Source organism: Podarcis gaigeae (genome assembly GCF_964106915.1).
Source record: "Podarcis gaigeae genome assembly, chromosome: 1".
Classification (NCBI taxonomy): domain Eukaryota; kingdom Metazoa; phylum Chordata; class Lepidosauria; order Squamata; family Lacertidae; genus Podarcis; species Podarcis gaigeae.
In genome coordinates, this window is record NC_139678.1 from 74,351,941 (window position 1) to 74,369,866 (window position 17,926).

A 17,926-nucleotide genomic window follows, 5' to 3' on the forward strand; every position below is an offset into this window, starting at 1 on the left:
GACCAACTGCTTGATGCGGCGAAGGTGGAAAAATGTCGCCTTGGCTGTTGCTGTAACTTGCGCCTCCACGGAAAGGGAGGCGTCAAGGATTACACCCAAACTCTTAATGGAAGGCAATGGCACTAATTGGGCCCCCGCAAGAGAAGGGAGTTGGTCCCTCATCCCCATGCCATCCCGACCTAGCCATAGGACCTCTGTCTTCGAAGGATTTAGTTTGAATCGGCTCCCACGAAACCATCCAGCCACAGCTTCCAAGCATCTGGTCAGTGTGTTCGGGGCCGAGTCAGTGTGGCCATCCATCAGCAGATAGAGCTGAGTGTCATCAGCATATTAGTGACAGCCCAGCCCATAGCTCTGGATAATCTGGGCAAGGGGGCGCATAAAGATGTTAAAAAGCATCGGGGAGAGAATTGCGCCCTGCGGCACTCCACACACCAAGGAGTGGCGCAACGACATTTCCCTCCCTAATGCCACCCTCTGTCCCCGACCAGAGATAAAAGAGCACAACCAGTTACGGGCTATGCCCTGTATCCCCACGTCTGCAAGGCGGTGGTCCAGAAGATCATGATCGACCATGTCAAAGGCTGCTGACAAATCTAAAAGGATCAGCAGTCCTGACCCGCCTCGATCCAGTTGTCTACGGAGATCATCTGTTAGGGCAGCCAGAGCCGTCTCCGTCCCAAAACCAGGACGGAAACCGGACTGAAATGGATCTAATGCCGATGTTTCCTCCAGAAACCTACCAAGCTGTTCAGCAACCGCTCTCTCAATTACCTTACCCAGGTATGGAAGATTTGAAACTGGCATAAGATTAGCATAAGATATTTCAGTGGCATGTTGATACTCTTTCAAAAGATGCATTTGAATTGTCAGTTTCAGGCACATCTGGTAACACTCTCATTCTACATGTTTGCTTGGAAGTGAGTCCCAGGAGTTTTCAATGAGATTCACTATCAAGCAAATATACTTTAGGATTTCACTCTGCTGAAAGGAAAGAACTTGCCATTTATCTGGCTATGGGATCAGACTGCTAACACACAACAGAGAGCTCCCAGCACTTCTCTCTATGGATGCAATTTCACAACAGTGGAAGCATGGATAGATATGTGATTTGAAGCAGCTGAAGCAAGCATATTTAACCTTTTTCGATTCAGTGCTTCACACGCATCAAGCATCCTTTGAGAAAAGAAAAACAGAGCTCTGATCTAGAGATGTACAGGCTAAAATTCACCAATGGAAGATAAACTTTTTTTAGTTCCCCTCCACCCTCTCACATTGGTCACTGATTCTGATACTCAGGGGTTGGTGGACAATGAGGACCGCTGGATATGGGCCCCTATTTGAGGCTGCTCAAGTGGTATTGCAGCTGACATGCCTTCTCTCCTCCAGGCACCTCCTAATCCTGGGGTGGCTCTCCAGGTGCTGCAGGATTACAAACCCCATCATCTTTCACCGCCATTTTGAGACAACCAATATTGCTGTGTTTCAACCATGTAGCACTTTCCCTGCTGTTTCATCACGAAGCTGTACTTACCACAATACCGTTAGTAATTGACCAATACGTGGCCTTTACCGACGCACAGAAAACCACTCCGAAACAGAAAAAAACCTAAAGAGAAACAGAAGGCAATTAGAATAGATCATACAGTTGGAAGAGGGACTCTGAGGATCATCTAGGCCAAACCCCTGCAAGGCACGGATATTTAGTTGTGGATAATGAACCTGGGACCTTGGTGTTACCAACATAGCTCTAACCAACTGAGCTGTAGTGCTGCGACTGAGGTTTCCACTATTGCAGTTTCACACAGATATCTCTATATCTATGAAGCAGGAGGTTCAGTGCTCATAGCATCTGTGCTGGCTCGGCAGAATACAAACCACTGCTATAAAGAGCAGCTGCGATGCCTACTGACAGCTGCACAAATGAAACAAAATCAAAATATATGAGGCCTGCTGGCTGGTAAATCCCAGCGAACATATGAAGCAACCATCTTGCTCACCTACCTTGCCCTTCAGTCGGTGGCCTTCCCCATGCCTGCTGCATGGTCTACAACAGGAGGTGCCAATGTGGTGTAGTCCAGATGTTTTGGACTATATCCCCCATCTTCCCTGACTATCAGTCATGCTGTCTGGGGCAAATGGGAGGGCACCACCTTGGCAATCTGCTCCACAAAGCATATCACCCATTCCACCTTTTCCTGTTTTGTTCCCTGACTTTCTATGCTACCCCTTCACACCCCTATCTCCTCTTTCCCACCTTTCTCACGCCACTTCTTTCTGTCCCTCCACCTTCTCTCTCTCTTTCTTATTTCTCTCTCATCATTGCCAAGCACAACCCTGTTCAGCCCCTGTCCTCTTTCCCCCTCACATATAATCCCATCCAGCACCCAACCTGCCTCTTCCCTTATGCATGTGCTGCACCTGGAAGGCTTCACTGCACAGGAGTCAAGAGAACATTGTTTACCGGATCAGCAAAATGCAACGTATTTAAACTCATTGACTCTACAAGCCGAAACGGTGAACACCATTCAGTGCAGGAAAATGTGGTTAGTCTGAGGAGTGTGTTTTAATTGAAAGGAACTATGTGCCCTCTAGTGGTATAACAGCAAATATCATGTCTAGCAATATGGGCCTGATTTCTTTCCCCCCACATAGATTATTTGGGATCATCTGTTTATACAGCACTATCAGTGAGAATCATGCTGTGCAGAGTAACATAAACAGAAATAAGGGAAGGAGAGAGGAATATAAAACAGGTGATGAATATGCAGGAACACACAAGGAGAGCAGCCTGTTGAAGAGGACGACTAAGGGTTTAAGTTAATGAATAGGGAACCCATGTTTCTCTAGATGCTGCTGGGCTCCAACTCCCATCAGTCCCAGACAGCATGGAAAACAGTCAAGGATGATAGGAGTTGTAGTCCAATGGCATCTGGAGGGAAACATGTCCCCCATTCTCCAGTTTAAGTGAAAGTTTTCCTGGAAGAAGTAGGTTGGGCATAGGCAAACTCAGCCCTCCAGATTTTGGGACTACAATTCCCATCATCCCTGACCACTGGTCCTGTTAGCTAGGGATCATGGGAGTTGTAGTCCCAAAAAACATTTGGAGGGCAGAGTTTGCCTATACCTGAAATAGGTTTTGATTTGGGAACAGAGAAAGGTGGCATCATGTGGGTGTTGGGGAGAATGTTCTAGCTATTAAGAGTCTGTGGTGTATTTACACTAGTGATAACTAGGGTAGGTTAGTGGGTCTGAAGCATACCTTGAAAAAAAAATCAGCTTACCGGGTTAGATGCATCCAACTCACTATGACTGTGGAAATAGAAGGGCCCTCTGTGACACTGATCCCCTCACTCTGCCCATATATGACAGTGACAACATCTGGGCAAAGAGGAGAGGGGAATCTAGGAGGTGGTATTAACTGAGCTCTCCTGTGGCTGCAAAGAGGATGCTAGCTTATTCTTCAGACACATGCCAGGACATTTAGGCTACACAAAGTGGCTTTAGTACCCTTGTGCAGCAAGCCTGCTTAAAAAAAAGCAACCTCAAATCTTTTGCAGTAAGGAAAGTGATTGGGAAATGCACTGGAGAGGGTGCAGTAGTAATTGATTGATGTGACATGGTACAACCTTCCTTCAAACAAAGTAGAATGAATGCTCAGCAAACAGGCAATCTGGAAGCAATGCAATAAAGTTTCTACCCACCCCCCCGGCTCAAGTAACCTGGGGTCAAGACATCAACAGTCTTAGTCATTCCTATCCGTGAAAGCCGGAGTTACTCAGTTTATATTTACTAACGCAGTCCTTTGGACATTGCCGAATGAAAGAAGTGAACATGCTCCAATTAACTAACATTTCAGATGCATTTGGATATTCCACTGCAGGGGGGGAAACCCAATGGACTCAATAACATTCAGGGCTTTCCCCGTCCTCCTGCTCTGAGGAAAGCAAAAGACAAATGCTTTCTCCACTCAGACAGCAGGCACCAACACTTTCTGAAAATCAAATTATATTAGGCCTACTTTACTACTGGTTGCTTGCCATCATCTGAGGGCAGATTTCTATATATAATGTTTTTTCCTTCACAGAGGAAGTGGACAGGAACGGGCAGGTACAGTATGCAGGGGTGGGGGACAGGAATTCTACTGCAATGGCTTTGTTCTTCCTCTAATGCCAGAGGCGGAATGCCTCTGAATACCAGTTGCTGGGAAGCACAAGGGATGTAGCGGTGGTGACAGCGTGTTCCACTCTGCAAGATCACATGAGAGTTTGGCAAGATCTCGTGAGATCTTGCCGGAAGCGGTAGGGTACTGCTTCTTGGGCTTCTCCCATGTGATACGGTTGCCTCACTCTGCCTCATGGGCAGGCTGGCCCTGCTTAGGTTTAATTCCATCCCAAGCCCAGTCTCTGGGTACCCTCCCCTTTCTGTGCTATACATGCTTGAAAGTGCTACATACATGCCTATCGGGTTGTGAGATGGAAGTTCCACTCGTGTGCTGCTTTGGAGGTGCTAGATGTGAGAAACAGCAGCACACCATATCAGGCCAGAAGCATCTCTTTGCATGAGATGGACTCTGTATCTTGCTCTGTTATGTACGTCAGAGGCTGCACTGGGCCATTCCTGATATCAGATTGTCTTAGAGTATGTGAAAATGGGTAGCATGACTATCTCCAATTGTCCAGTTTCATTGATAACACTCCTATCTGGTGCAACACATTTGTGCTGATAAAGACAATGTAAAAAATTACAGGCTGCATCATTTGCTATGTCTCCTGTGAACAATTTAAAATCCTTATACAGTCATACCTCGAGTTGCGTTTGCTTCATGTTGCATTTTTTTCATGTTATGAACGCAGCAAACCTGGGTTTACTTCTGGGTTCGCCACTTATCAATCTGCGCACTTCACGCATGCGCAGATCACTCTATCACATTACGTGTCACACTCATGGACTTTTTGGGGTGTGAACGGCACCCTGGAACAGATCGTGTCCATAAGTAGAGGTATCACTGTATATCTTTGGGGCAGTTAATGAAAACTGAAGGGCTTGTTTTAAGAACTTTTCATAGCTCCTTACAATTAGGCATTAGAAAACAGAATGGAAGACCAGCTATTCAGTTTAGAAGAATTCCTTTACACTCAAATCTCAAAAATCTAGTCTATTACACACACTCTCTCTCTTACTGTTTTAAGCCAACTTAAGAGAACAACGATAGACCCCACAACCAGGGAAAGACTGGATCAATGCTATGGTCTTTGCATCCAAAGCCGTGACTAATGGAGAAGGAAGAGTTTTTCATCCTATGTCCAGGTTGTATATATGTGTAAATAAAACCATAAATCCTAAGGACACCACAGTCTCCATTGACCTTTCATTCCAAGCAAACTAAGCCCTGGGTAAGCACTGGAATCTCTTGCTGTTCAAAGTCTGGGGACAGGAACACGCAACACTTTTTATGAGTTGTAGCGTAAGCAGCTTGCAGCATCTCTTACTCCATAAGAACGCAATAAGAGGCCTGTCGAAACAGACCTAAGGCCTGCCTAGTCCACCCCCGTTTCCAACAGCATCTAGGGACCCAGTCCCCAGTTCAGACCCATGCTGTGCCCCTACTTACCGCTGCCATGGCACTCTCCAGTTCTCTCACTGTAGCAACAACACTCAGTAGGGCAGCAATGATCAGAAGGATGCTCAGGCATATCCCAGCAAAAAAAACTGAGGAAAGGGAGATGTACAAGTGAGTAGGCCAAAATATCATCAACGTAAGAAGTTCTCCGCTCAATTCTGACTATCCAGTTGTAGGCAGCAACCTTCCCAAAGATGAAATCTACATTATAGCAAGACTTTGCTTCAACCAACGTGTTGTAAGCAAGGCTGTTCTGCATCCAGGGAGTTTTGCTCCCATGTGCCACGTTCTAATTTGCAACCTAGTTTCCCAAGGAGCTGGATTCTAGCAGTTGTATGAAGGAACTGTTTTGTATTTTTTTCCCTTGAAAACAATAGTGCCCTGCCTTTGTGTGTAAGAAACAAACTCTTAGGGCTGCTTACAATAATCTTTAGGTGAGGCAGGGAAGCCAGGAGGTTGTCAGTGCAATCAATCTTCCAGTGAAGAGATGAAAATTTAGTTGTCACCATCCTATGGTCTTGAGCAGAGGAACACTGATGCCCAGACATGATATATGGAAGGGGACACTCCAGAGATTATAGGTGCTACCTTTGTGGCTTAGGGCCCTCGTATCTACGGGACCGCCTCTCCTTGTATGCCCTGCAGAGGACCTTAAGGTCCATGAATAACCATAGTTTAGAGGTCCCGGGCCCTAAGGAAGTTAGACTATGCTCCACCAGGGCCAGGGCCTTTTCAGTGATGGCTCCGGCCTGGTGAAATGCTCTGTCCCATGAGACTAGGGCCTTTCAGGATTTAACCTCCTTCCGTTGGGCCTGTAAGATAGAGCTATTCCACTTGGCCTTTAATTTGAATTCAGCCTGATCTTTTATTTCCCTTCTCTTCCTTCTCCCTCCTCTTTTATGAAGATCACCTGCTCTGAGACCCCACAGCTAATTCTCCCCTGGCCTCCTTGCTGGCCCAAGTAGGACCAATTCAGCCAGCTAGCCCTGGGGATTATCTAATTGATTTTTGATTTTTATTGTTATTCATGTTTTTATACTGTATTTTATGCTGCTTTTATAATTAAGTGTTTTAAAGTGTTTTAAATTTGTTGTTAGCCGCCCTGAGCGGTTTTGAACCGGGAAGGGCGGGGTATAAATAAAAAAAATATTATTATCCCCCAAAATTATCCCCAATTTACTGTGTATAAGACACCTCATATCCCATGTCTACATCTCACCACACGTGGCTTTCTTTTGTTTTAGAGTCCTCAGGACTGTTAAAGTTGGGTTTTTTTTTGTTTTCTAAAGTTTATAAGCATACAAATACCAAACACAGAACTCACAAATAATCCAATAGTTATACATTTGACTCCCGCCCCCCTTTTGTGGTTGCTTCTTTAATTTTAGTTATTTATACTGCATTTCCCACATTACTCCCCTTTTAAGTTATTCTTTTCTTTCTCTTAATAATCATTTTAAACTGCTTGTTTTAGGTTAAGCCTTCTCCCATGCAGCCATTTCGATGTTATGGCCTATATCGTAAAAAACAAACTTGCAACTATAAAAATGGCTGATGCCAAAAATATAGGATCTAGAATTCCTTCCATGTCAGGAAAATAAAGCCTAGGGGACAGATTCAACTAACCCATTCTACTAGTGGAAGCCAGTACAATAATTCCTACTACCCCGTTTCCCCCAAAATAAGACAGTGTCTTATATTAATTTTTGCTCCCCAAGATGCGCTAGGTCTTATTTTCAGGGGATGTCTTATTTTTCCATGAAGAAGAATACGGTACACATTTATTGTCTAATTGTGAGTCAGCCAGACTCCGCCAGGGCAGAGCGAGCAGCAGGCGGCAGGTTGTCCTGGCGGTGGCGTGGGCTGTCTGCTTTAAAGAGACCTTGCACTGCCTGAACAGCTCCGGCTGCGCTGCGGCCAATCTGTGAGCTACTGTCCAGAGGAGTTAGACGCCTTACAGTAGCTTCGGGGGCCTTATATTCCGGGGAGGCCTTATGTTTGGGGGAGGCCTTATTGTCGGGGAGGTCTTATTTTGGGGGGATGCCTTATATTGCAGCGAGAGGCCTTAGGTCTTATTTTGGGGGGATGTCTTACTTTCAGGGAAAGATGGTAGTATGATGGGGCTTCCCCCACTCTCCCCCTCTACTCACCCTCCCACCTTCCCCAAATCTGCTCTGGAGGGTCAGGGGTACCCTCAGAACAACATGCAGGGCAAGGAAAAGGGGATCCTCCCATCAGGCAAGCAGAACTGCTTGTGCTAACAGAACCACTGCCTTGGTGCTACCTTGAGTTCCATGCCAACGATTTCATTAAAGTTATGTAATAACCTTAATAACATTGGGGGGGGGGGGGAGGAATGGCAAGGAAATATGAATCCAAACAAACCCCCACTAAACTGGCCAGTTTTAACTGTTTCTTACAACAAGATATAGAAATCTTGAATCCAGTGCCCAGCACTTGCCTCCACGGTGAAGCAAAGTTCTTTTGTAGAGGTTCGTCTCCAAAGAGACCTCACTGATGACGGTGAAGTGCTTCCCATAGTAGGTGATAATGGTCAGTATGGTGAGGGAGACCCCAAGCACCTGAAAAGAGAGAGGAAGTCAAGGGGGGCGGGCTGGAACAGAAGGGAAAGCACACAAATTGGGCAACAGCTATGACCTTTTGGCACATTTTATATTATTCTGTATGTACAAGGTTTTAAAATAGGCTCTAAAGCCACTCTAGTGCATATAGTTTAGCCCTGGGGTGTGTGGTGCTCTCAGACACACTTTTGGTGCCTGCTACGGTTCCTTGTTCCTCCTTTCAAAAATAAAAAAAATAAAATGAGGTGTTTTTTTAGGGAGGAGCGCCTGCTTTGCAGGGCATGGGTTGATGTTCATTCATTTATTTTTGGGTCTGTGTGGGTGTTCTGCCTGATTGTGGGTGGTGGTGATGGTGCTCTGAGAACCTCCAGTTTTTCTTCTGTCAAATGGTTGTTTTTGTGGTGCTTGTGCTAGTTTATTTGATTTCCAAATGTGTCCCCAGGCCCCAAAAGCTTGAGGCCCCTAGTTTAGCCACTGCCAATTACTAAACTCCAAGAGGAAAGAATCCAATAATGAAATCTAAAAGCACCTGAAAATATTTTTTTAAAAAATTCAATGAGCTTTTAATGCTCGATTTCTGTTTGAAACTTATGTGTGTCGTGATTGCTGCTTTTAGATTAATTAGTGTTGTTGTTGTTGTTGTTGTTGTTGTTGCTGCTGCTGCTGCCCTGATGTCGTTGCTAATTTGTCTACATTGTAAGCTGCTCTGGGTGGCCTGTGAGCAGAAGAGTGGATACAAATATTTACCGTAATCGTCCTCATCCACATTATATAGTTTCCTTCGTACAATCAGAATAGAATCGATCAAACAGCATGTAAAAACACAGCAGCGTCCCAGATCAAAATAGATTTACTTCAACAGCCAGCAATGTCTTCACTTGAGGTAAAAGGAAAATTGCAGAACAAAGGAAAAGGAACCTTCAATTGCGTCGCCTGAGGCGTCAGGTAAAGAGATGGGGTCTGACTTCACAGTAGTCAAAACTGGGGCTGTTCTCTGCCTTGCCATCGCAGTACTACAGCAAGTGAAGGTAGAGGGCAACAAGGGGAGCACACTGGCCAGTTGAATAAAGCGAAAATGGGAAGTAGCTCCGATCGGCTGCCTTGCACAATTTCAGTCGCGGCCGCAGGCCTCTGAATCATCACGCTGACGCCAAAGTGAGCTAGGACAACGGAGGCAACCAATGGGACCCACCCAGTCGACAGAAGGAAGACGAGCCCTTGAGGTGAAATAGGACCTCAACCCCTTGCAGCTTCTTAACTCTTAGTCCCCAACACAACTCACAGCAGAAGGCTTTGCAGAGAGGTGTGCTCACTCACAGTCCAAGCTGCAGCCCTGCAGGGTGAATTTTATTGCACCAGTGACAAATTCTCAAATACTTCTACTAATGATACGAAATATAATTAGTGAATATAATTATATGAAAGAAGAAGACAGAGGACTCTCTGTCCAAAATAAATGCCTTTCCAGAGCTTTATCTCCCAAGATATCAGAAACGAGGCTTACTTCAGAAACAGTTGATATACTATCCTTTCACAACATATTTTTTTTTAAAAGGTAAATAATTTAACTGCATATTCACCATATTAAATTAACTTTTTTTCTTAGCAACTGTGTTAAGGCTGCAACATCTGCTGGTGTGACATTTCTCAAGGGCTTTTCTCACCACATTTAGAAAGACAAATGGAGAAACCACAAACCTACGGATAAGAGCCAGCAGTGCTGTAAAGGATTGATAAGACCCCCGAGACACATTCTTAAGTCTTGCAGTTTAACTACACGCTCCCAGTATCTATTTTAAAAATTATATTCCATTGTTTTCTTTATGAAATTAAATTCCCACATCTAATAACAAATTGGCGTTTTTTCCCTGCACAATCTCTTACCATCACAAAGAAGCTGGCCACCAGCAGCTGACACTTCACAGCTCGGACCCGGTATCTCTGCCCCATGCCTTCCTCTTCTCACCACTTACTGGCAATCTTTCTGCTGGAGAAGTTGCAAAAGAGTCTGTTTAGAAAGAAGGTTTGACTTACAGGAGGTGCTTGCCCCATTGCATCTTGGGAAATGTAGTGCTAGTACTTACCAACTATCCCCTAATACCGTTACTCATGATTCCACTGACTTTGTGCTTCTCCAAGAGTTTCATTTTGATAACTCACAAAATGTAAAAAGTTTCCCCATGAACTTTCCCCCCAATGCTATTTATACATACAGAGAGACATGTATGTCTGTGCATACATGACAAGCATTTTCACCTACTGTGGTGTAGTGGTTAGAGTGCTGGACTAGGAGCTGGGAGACCAGGGTTCCAATCCCCACTTGGCCATGAAGCTCACAAGGTGACCTTGGGCCACTGACTGCCTCTCAGCCTAACCCACCTCACAGATTAAATGAGAAGAGGGGAACCGTGTATACACCACCTTGAGCTCCTTGGAGGAAAAGGTGGGACAGAAATGCAATAAACAAATACACGAATCAAACCTAGTTTAAAAATGGAACCTCGCAGGACCTTGTTTATGCAGATACAAAGCACTGCAATGTCTGGGGGCACTATATGAATTGGCAGGATGATACCATTCTGGAGGAAGGAAGCCATGATAGATATAGTGCAAGACATTTGCCAGGGTCTGAGGGCTGACTCAAAATCTTATCTAGGAAGTTCATCCACAGAAAAAAAGAAACAGGCAGGTAGACAGGAAGGGTACTTTGCACACTAGGTTCAGAAACAAGATGATGTCAGAAGTAACACAGAGAACATGGGAAGAAGTAGAGGCAGAAGATCTTAAAGGGTGAGGCAGGGGCTACATAAAGGCAGATCAGAGAGTGGTTTGTGTTTCTGTATTACAATATATTTTCTTTACATTGACTTAAAATTTATGTTCTTCCTTCTCTCTATAGTGTCATCTTACACCACCTTCCAAGAAGAGGTTGTTTTGATATTTCAGGGAGTCCCACTATGCACGGCTGGCAGAGACTCTTGAGAGTCCCATGGACTGCAAGAAGATCAAACGTATCCATTCTTAAGGAAATCAGCCCTGAGTGCTCACTGGAAGGACAGATCCTGAAGCTGAGGCTCCAATACTTTGGCCACCTCATGAGAAGAGAAGACTCCCTGGAAAGACCCTGATGTTGGGAAAGATTGAGGGCACAAGGAGAAGGGGACGACAGAGGACGAGATGGTTGGGCAGTGTTCTTGAAGATACGAACATGAGTTTGACCAAACGGCGAGAGGCAGTGGAAGACAGGAGTGCCTGGCGTGCTCTGGTCCATGGGTCACAAAGAGTTGGACACGACTAAACGACTAAACAACAACAAAACCTAAACTTTTAGACCAGGCATGTCCAAAGTCCATTTTGGGGGCCTAATCCAGACCGCCGGTCGATTTAATCCGGCCCCCATGGGAGTAGTCTCAGCTCTGGTTAAGAACTTAATTCGTTATGGAGGTCTGTTCTTAACCTGAAACTGTTCTCAACCTGAGACACCACTTTAGCTAATGGAGCCAATGCGCCGCTGCAGCACGATTTCTGTTCTCATCCTGAAGCAAAGTTCTTAACCCGAGGTACTACTTTGGTCGGCCCTCATGCATGTTCACTTCATCAAATCTGGCCCTCTTTGAAAAAAGTTTGGGCACCCCTGTTTTAGACCATAAAGGAAATCTGGGAGTCAATTTACTTTGTCCACTAGAGGACCTCAGAGACTAAAAGAAGCATTTTTGTTTCTTCTGTTCAACTGCAGTAGTAGCTCTCCGAACAGGACCTTAAGCTGCATTATCTACATGGAACAGGGGAATGTGATGCATGGCGAGTTTGTGGTCCTCGTATAATTTATGCTGGCCATATTTCAACATCTGGGCTTCTGTACTGTCAATACTGGTGTTCACAATTGGGGGAAATTCTGCAGGTGCAGCTTGTCATCATATTGTGCTTCAGGGATTTAAACAACGGCACCTTCCAAAATATGTACAAGTATTATTATGATTTTTAAAAACCCAGAGATGAATAAATCTGTTTTAGGGTGGCTGGATGCAGAAGAGGGCAGGATTTTCAGCAGCTGCAGCTTGTCATGCAACGACTCCATGCCTTTCTCCTCCTTTCATGCCATGTCTAGGCAACAAAATGTGTACTGTCACATCATTATGGTTTGTTGCCTGCTTCACCTCACAACATCTGGTGTTGCTCCTGGGGTGGGGCAGTGTACAGTGTGATGACATCCTATCCCATGTTGCATTTACACAGAGATTACAAAGAAAGTACAGGGGCAAAGAGATATGAAAGGGTGGAGCACTGTAACTGGCTGAAGAAACATGTCCCCTCATCAGTTTTGCTTCCACACTTGCACATGATGAATTGGAAAGGGCCTCTGTTGATTTTTTTTCAGGAATTCTCATAGAATCATAGAACCGCAGAGATGGAAGGGGGCCCCACCCAACCCCCTGCAATGCAGGGATCTCAACTAAATCAGGCATGACAGGTGGCGTATTGCTTAAAAACTTCCAAGGAAGGAGAATCCATCACCTCTCTTGGAAGTCTGTTCCACTGTCGGACAGCTCTTTCTGTCATAAAGTTCTTCCTGATATTTAAGTCGGAATCTCCTTTCTTGTCACTTGAATCCATTGGTTCAGGTCCTACCCTCCAGAGCAGGAGAAAACGAGCGCGTTCCCTCTTCCATGTGACAGCCCTTTTCCAATTTGTGCAAGCAAATCAGATGGCTGCTGGATGCACAGGGCATCTAGAAGCAGCCAAAACTATCTGTGGAGTGTTTTTGGAAGATGTTTTGGCTCACAGTTGAATTAGAAATTGCCTGAAAAGACAGAGGAGGAGTTAATATATTTTGGCTGCAAATTAGCAGACCCTGTTTTTCAAAAACCAAGCCATAGACCCCCTACTTTTGAGATTTTTTGATTTCTCTATGGTAGATTTTGTTATGTGAAGAGTACCACGGACCACCAAATGGGAACCTCTGACACAGCCTTCTATTGTGCTGGAGCATCAACAACTATTTGCAGAATGAAGTTTTAGTACACAATCAAGCTAAGAAGCCATAGGTGGTTCATTTGAGTCCTGGGTACAGTTGAATTCAATCTGGCTCACTAGCAGCTCAAAGACTAAATCCCACCACTCTTTCCCTGATAAGAACTTTCCATTTCACCCTTCTGCATTTTAGATCTGGTGTGACACAACCACCAAGGATTTGAATCTTTGGGGCATTCTTTTGAGAACGGGTTCAAAGCAAGCAAGGAGAAAAATAGTCTCAAGGCCATTCAGATCTTCTTTTGCATGTAAGATTGCAGATGGCCAAAGAAGCCGAGCATTGAGAATGCACCTCTCTTCCTGTAGAAACCGGTCTCCGCAGAGAACAGAAAATTACAGGGGGTGTTGGTGCTGCCTCCGTGCATTCAGAGTCTTTCACCTACTGGCTATAATATGGTTATGTGCACTTTGGAGTTTGCCTGTTCAAGAGAAGAAAAGCGGTGCCCTATAAATCACCGAGCCCCTTTACCCTCACCAAAACATACACTAACTAAATTAATTAGAGCAAGCTCCCCTTCACCACCACAATTACCTGGGAACAAAAAGCCCCCACAGCCCAAGCCTGCATTCTCTGGTGCCTCACAAGGATGCATTGTGAGAGCTGATTAACATGCATTAGCAGCTATGCACAATCAAAGCTAAAATAAACTTTTAAACCCAGGCCTGTCTCCTTTTCAAGAAAGGAAGGAGCGGAAGGGGTTGCCGAGGCAAGGCGGGGAGAGCGGTTGGGTCTGCCAGGCTTAACATTCATGACGCGACGGCGGCTGTGAATGGAAACAAAGTTTGACTGTAGCTGGCTTAAAAGAAACCAAACCAAGAGAAACCCCCCACAAAACACCCCCCCACTACCACACACACAAAAACACAACCCCCTCAGTAACAGGGTGGGTGGGTGTGGGGGAGGTTTTTGTAGGGAAAAAAAAGTTTTCAAAATGCGCCTTAGAAACCCAAACAGAGGCCCAGGCATTTTCAAATGAATTTAAATGAATAGGATTCTGAGGGAAATGGTGAGGAAAAACTCGCCTACCTTTAGAAAACGGTACATGTGAACGGAGCACAAAGAGGGACAAAGTATTCTCTTTCTCTCACGCATGCAGTTTCAACACATGCAGAGAGGACAACTGAAGTATGTGAAGGAACATTTAAGGTCATGCAAAATACAACAAAAGCCAGGAAATGTAAAGCTGCCGCAGTGACTCTGTAAGGTAGATGGACGGACGGGCTTGTACAACTAAAACACACACACTGAAATGATTACTGTTATCTCCCCATGACCTAGTCCTAGAAGTCTGATATTTGGTAGATGTAGCCCAGGGATAGGAGACCTTTGACAGCCTGAGGGCCACATTCCCTGGTTCATGACCTTCCAGAGGGCAGATGCCAGCGATAAAAGTGAGTGGGGCAACAGATAACAACTCTTGCCTTAGCAGCGGTGGCTACATTCCAGCCATGTGTAAGTCACAAGTTTTTACACACACCTACCTCCATCCAGGCATGCCATGTTCCGGCCAGGCAAAAGCACGTGAGGAGGGCACAGAGCAAGGCCAGGGAGGGGTGTGGCCTGGGATAGTCTTGACACCTGGACAGAGGCCTAGAGGACAAGGGCCATAGCCCAGTGGTAGAGCTCCTGCCTTGAAAGCAGAGGGTCCCTGGTTCAATCACTGGCGGCATCTGCAGGTAGGGCTGGGAGAGGACCTTGGCTGAAAACCTGGAGAGCTGCTGTCGGTCAGTGTAGACAATGCTGAGTTAGTTGGGCCAATTGGGTTGACCTGGTACAAGACAGGTTCCAACGTGGGCCATGTGCTCTTCCCCACCTGAGATTCCAGACTCCTGGGTTGCAGTGGGACTGGGAAGACCCAACTCCATATCCTCAGTCCTGAAGCTTACTTGGTGAGCTTGGGCCAGTCTGGATATTCCCGTCAAATCTTCATTGAGACGATAAAAAGATGGTGGGAGGCCTCCTTGAGCTCCTTTAAAAAAAAAAAAAAAATTATTAAAGATTTTCTTGTTTTACAGAAGTAAGTGTGATGTCTCTCACATTTTTTCCATGTTACATTTTTACAAATCTGTTTCATTTGCTGAGACAGAGGGATATAAATGCAAAAATAAATATGCATGAAAATAAATGAATAAGAACATGTATAAGTGAAATGTTTCCAGGCAAGGCAAAAATACAGTAACCTGTTGTGTAAACGGTAACACTCTGCACTTTTCAACAGTTGGTACGCAGATAGGCTAGGACACCTGCAAACCTTAATTTTGACTTCAAAGAAGCAAAATAAATTACATTCACTTGTGTTTTTTGACATATGAGTGTGGATTCCCCCACAAGGGGTGGGGCTGGGATTTCTAGGATAGGTACTCCTTGCCAAAAGGCAGCTCTGCTTCTGCCCTGCCCCCAAAGATCCATCTGAAGGCCCCAGCAATAACCCACACAGCCATGAGGTTCAGTGGGTGACACTGGGCCAGTCGTTGCCTCTCAGCCTAACCTACCTCACTGGGTTGTTGTGGGGGTTAATTGAAGGGGGAGACATGAAGTCCTTAGAGAAAAAGGTGGGATACAAATGCAATTAATAACAACAACAATAAAAGCTGCATGTTATAGGAATTCAATTGGTGCCACTCTCCCCAATATGTTAAGGCAGCAGTGGTCAAATCTGCTTCTGTTAAAAGCCTACAATCTTGGACTGGCCGTCAGTGGTCTTTCTGTCTACATCCTTCAGTTTAGTTCCCTGCAGAAATCCAATAGGCTACTTTATTCTTCACCAAAAGCTGGAGAGCTTTTGGTGAAACAATCAAGCTGAAGTTGATTTACCACTCTTAAATTGTTGTAAGGAGCCCCCCAATTAAAGTGAATTTTCTACACCAGGGGTCAGCAAAGCTTGCCGGACATGGGCCGGATCACTCCCATGGAGATCCTCTGTGGGCTGGGCCAGCACAACACGATGCCAGAAATTGCATCTGCGCATGTCCGTGGCACCAGAAATTGCTTCTGCGCATGCCCAGATGTCGGAAATTGTGCCTGTGCAGAAGCGATTTCTGGCGTCTGGGCATGCACAGAAGCGATTTCCAGCACCACAGACATACGCAGACGCGATTTCCGGCGTCTGCACATGCACACAAGTGATTTCCAGAGCCACAGAAGAGAGTCCCCATGCCGTGCCACGCCGGTTTAGTGCAGTGCGTGGGGACTCGCAGAACGGACAACTCGGTTTGGAGGCAACTCATGGACTGATTAAACGGCCTCTGTGGGCTGCTTCTGGCCCATGGGTCTTAGGTTGCCTACCCCTGTTCTACATCTCGTTTAGTGTTTAAACACAGCCAAACAAAATTTTCATGAAGAAACTTTTCAACTATCTGTGAGAAAGAGGCTGGATATCATCAACCCATGCTAAATCACTTCTGGGGCAGAGTTGATGCTCAGAAGAAAGTCTCCTGTTTAAATTCTCCAGGTAAGAGACCGGGGGTGCATAACCTTCTTATTGCGGCTGCATTTGAAGACCACCATGGCCAGAATGAGAAACATTCCCAGTGTTGCAATCTACCGCCCTCATATGTTTCATGGTCTTCACACTGACAGGTTCCAACTTCTGGGTAAGCACTAGGTTGTTCTCAATCCACACAGTACAAGTGCTGAATCCAATGGAAGATTTGCTAACGCTGCTATCTCGTGCCAGAAGGGGGAAAGAACCAGATTGTTCCAATCCAGATTAAAAGAGCGATGCAGTATATTTTGGCAACAAACCGTCTTTAAAAAAATCCCTCTTTCAAAACTACAGCTGATGAAAGACTTGTATGTGGCAATTAAATAAGTGTTGCATAGAGGGCTTGTTGTTGTATAAACAACTGTGCAGAACTGACAATTTAGAGAGTTTGCAAAGGGGACCAAGAAGGCAATGTTTTTATTATCGTTGTGTATCACTTTCAGCCAGAGAACATACAGCCAGAGAAAGTTTTGTCGTTTACATTAAACAAAGTGATCCTGAAAGGACAGGTTAATTATTCCATTCATTTGAACCTGAGCAGGAGAGGAAAAGACACTTCCTAGGGGTGTGAGGGTGACATCAATCTTATGTAAACGCTTTGGCACTCTGCATCTCCCCCCCCCCCCCCCGAAAAGACAAAATGGTAATCAGCACATGGAGTGGAAATATGGGATCACGCCCTTTCGAGACAAACAGAAATTTCCCCACACCATCTGGGTTTCTGGGGTACCCAAAGTAATGAAAACAACCTCAAACATTTGAAGTTGTATGTGCCCAGTCTACGGAGAAGGGGTCAGTAGCAGAGAATCCACGTTGCATGCAGAAGGTCTCTAGCTCAATCCCCAGCATTTCCAGGTAGGGCAACCTGTCCGAAACCCTGCAGAGCTGCTGCCAGTCAGTGCAAACAATACTGACATTGATCAAAGGTCTAATTCAGCATAAGGCAGCATCTTATGCTTTTATGCAGCTATGCAACTGAAACCCTGAAGACTGGGGCACACCTCACCCCAAGTGCATTGTAGCACCTGCACAACAGGCCCTGAAATCCTAGGACCTGTCTGTCTGTCTAGGTGGACACAGTGCAGAGCATGCACCTTGGGTCTGGCTCAATATTAAGACTGCGCCCCCGCTCCCAATACAGACGCTACTTATGTTAGCAGCTGAACTCCCAAGTTCCTTAAGTCGTGAGTGGGGACAGAGCTTGC

At 45.4% G+C, this 17,926-nt stretch overlaps 2 protein-coding genes across 5 annotated transcripts in view; one reads left to right on the forward strand and one right to left on the reverse strand.

Annotated features, from left to right (window-relative positions):
* TSPAN32 (tetraspanin 32) overlaps positions 1-13,648 on the reverse strand; it is a 33,885-nt gene extending 20,237 nt beyond the window's left edge. For 2 of the 4 annotated variants that reach the window (XM_083723611.1, XM_083723608.1), the window contains exons 1-5: positions 12,721-12,883; positions 10,090-10,192; positions 8,085-8,205; positions 5,615-5,712; positions 1,535-1,609 (exon numbers count right to left, since the gene is read on the reverse strand). In XM_083723611.1, the coding sequence (XP_083579737.1) occupies positions 1,535-1,609; positions 5,615-5,712; positions 8,085-8,205; positions 10,090-10,155 (360 nt within the window). In that variant the 5' untranslated portion in view covers positions 10,156-10,192; positions 12,721-12,883. Of the gene's footprint in view, positions 1-1,534; positions 1,610-5,614; positions 5,713-8,084; positions 8,206-10,089; positions 10,193-12,720; positions 12,884-13,528 lie in introns of those variants that run through there. The other 2 variants (XM_083723610.1, XM_083723609.1) reach the window with 2 other exon arrangements.
* The window catches only part of TH (tyrosine hydroxylase), a 532,003-nt gene that overhangs the window by 380,102 nt on the left and 133,975 nt on the right, over positions 1-17,926 (forward strand). The gene's annotated exons all lie outside the window — the stretch shown is intronic.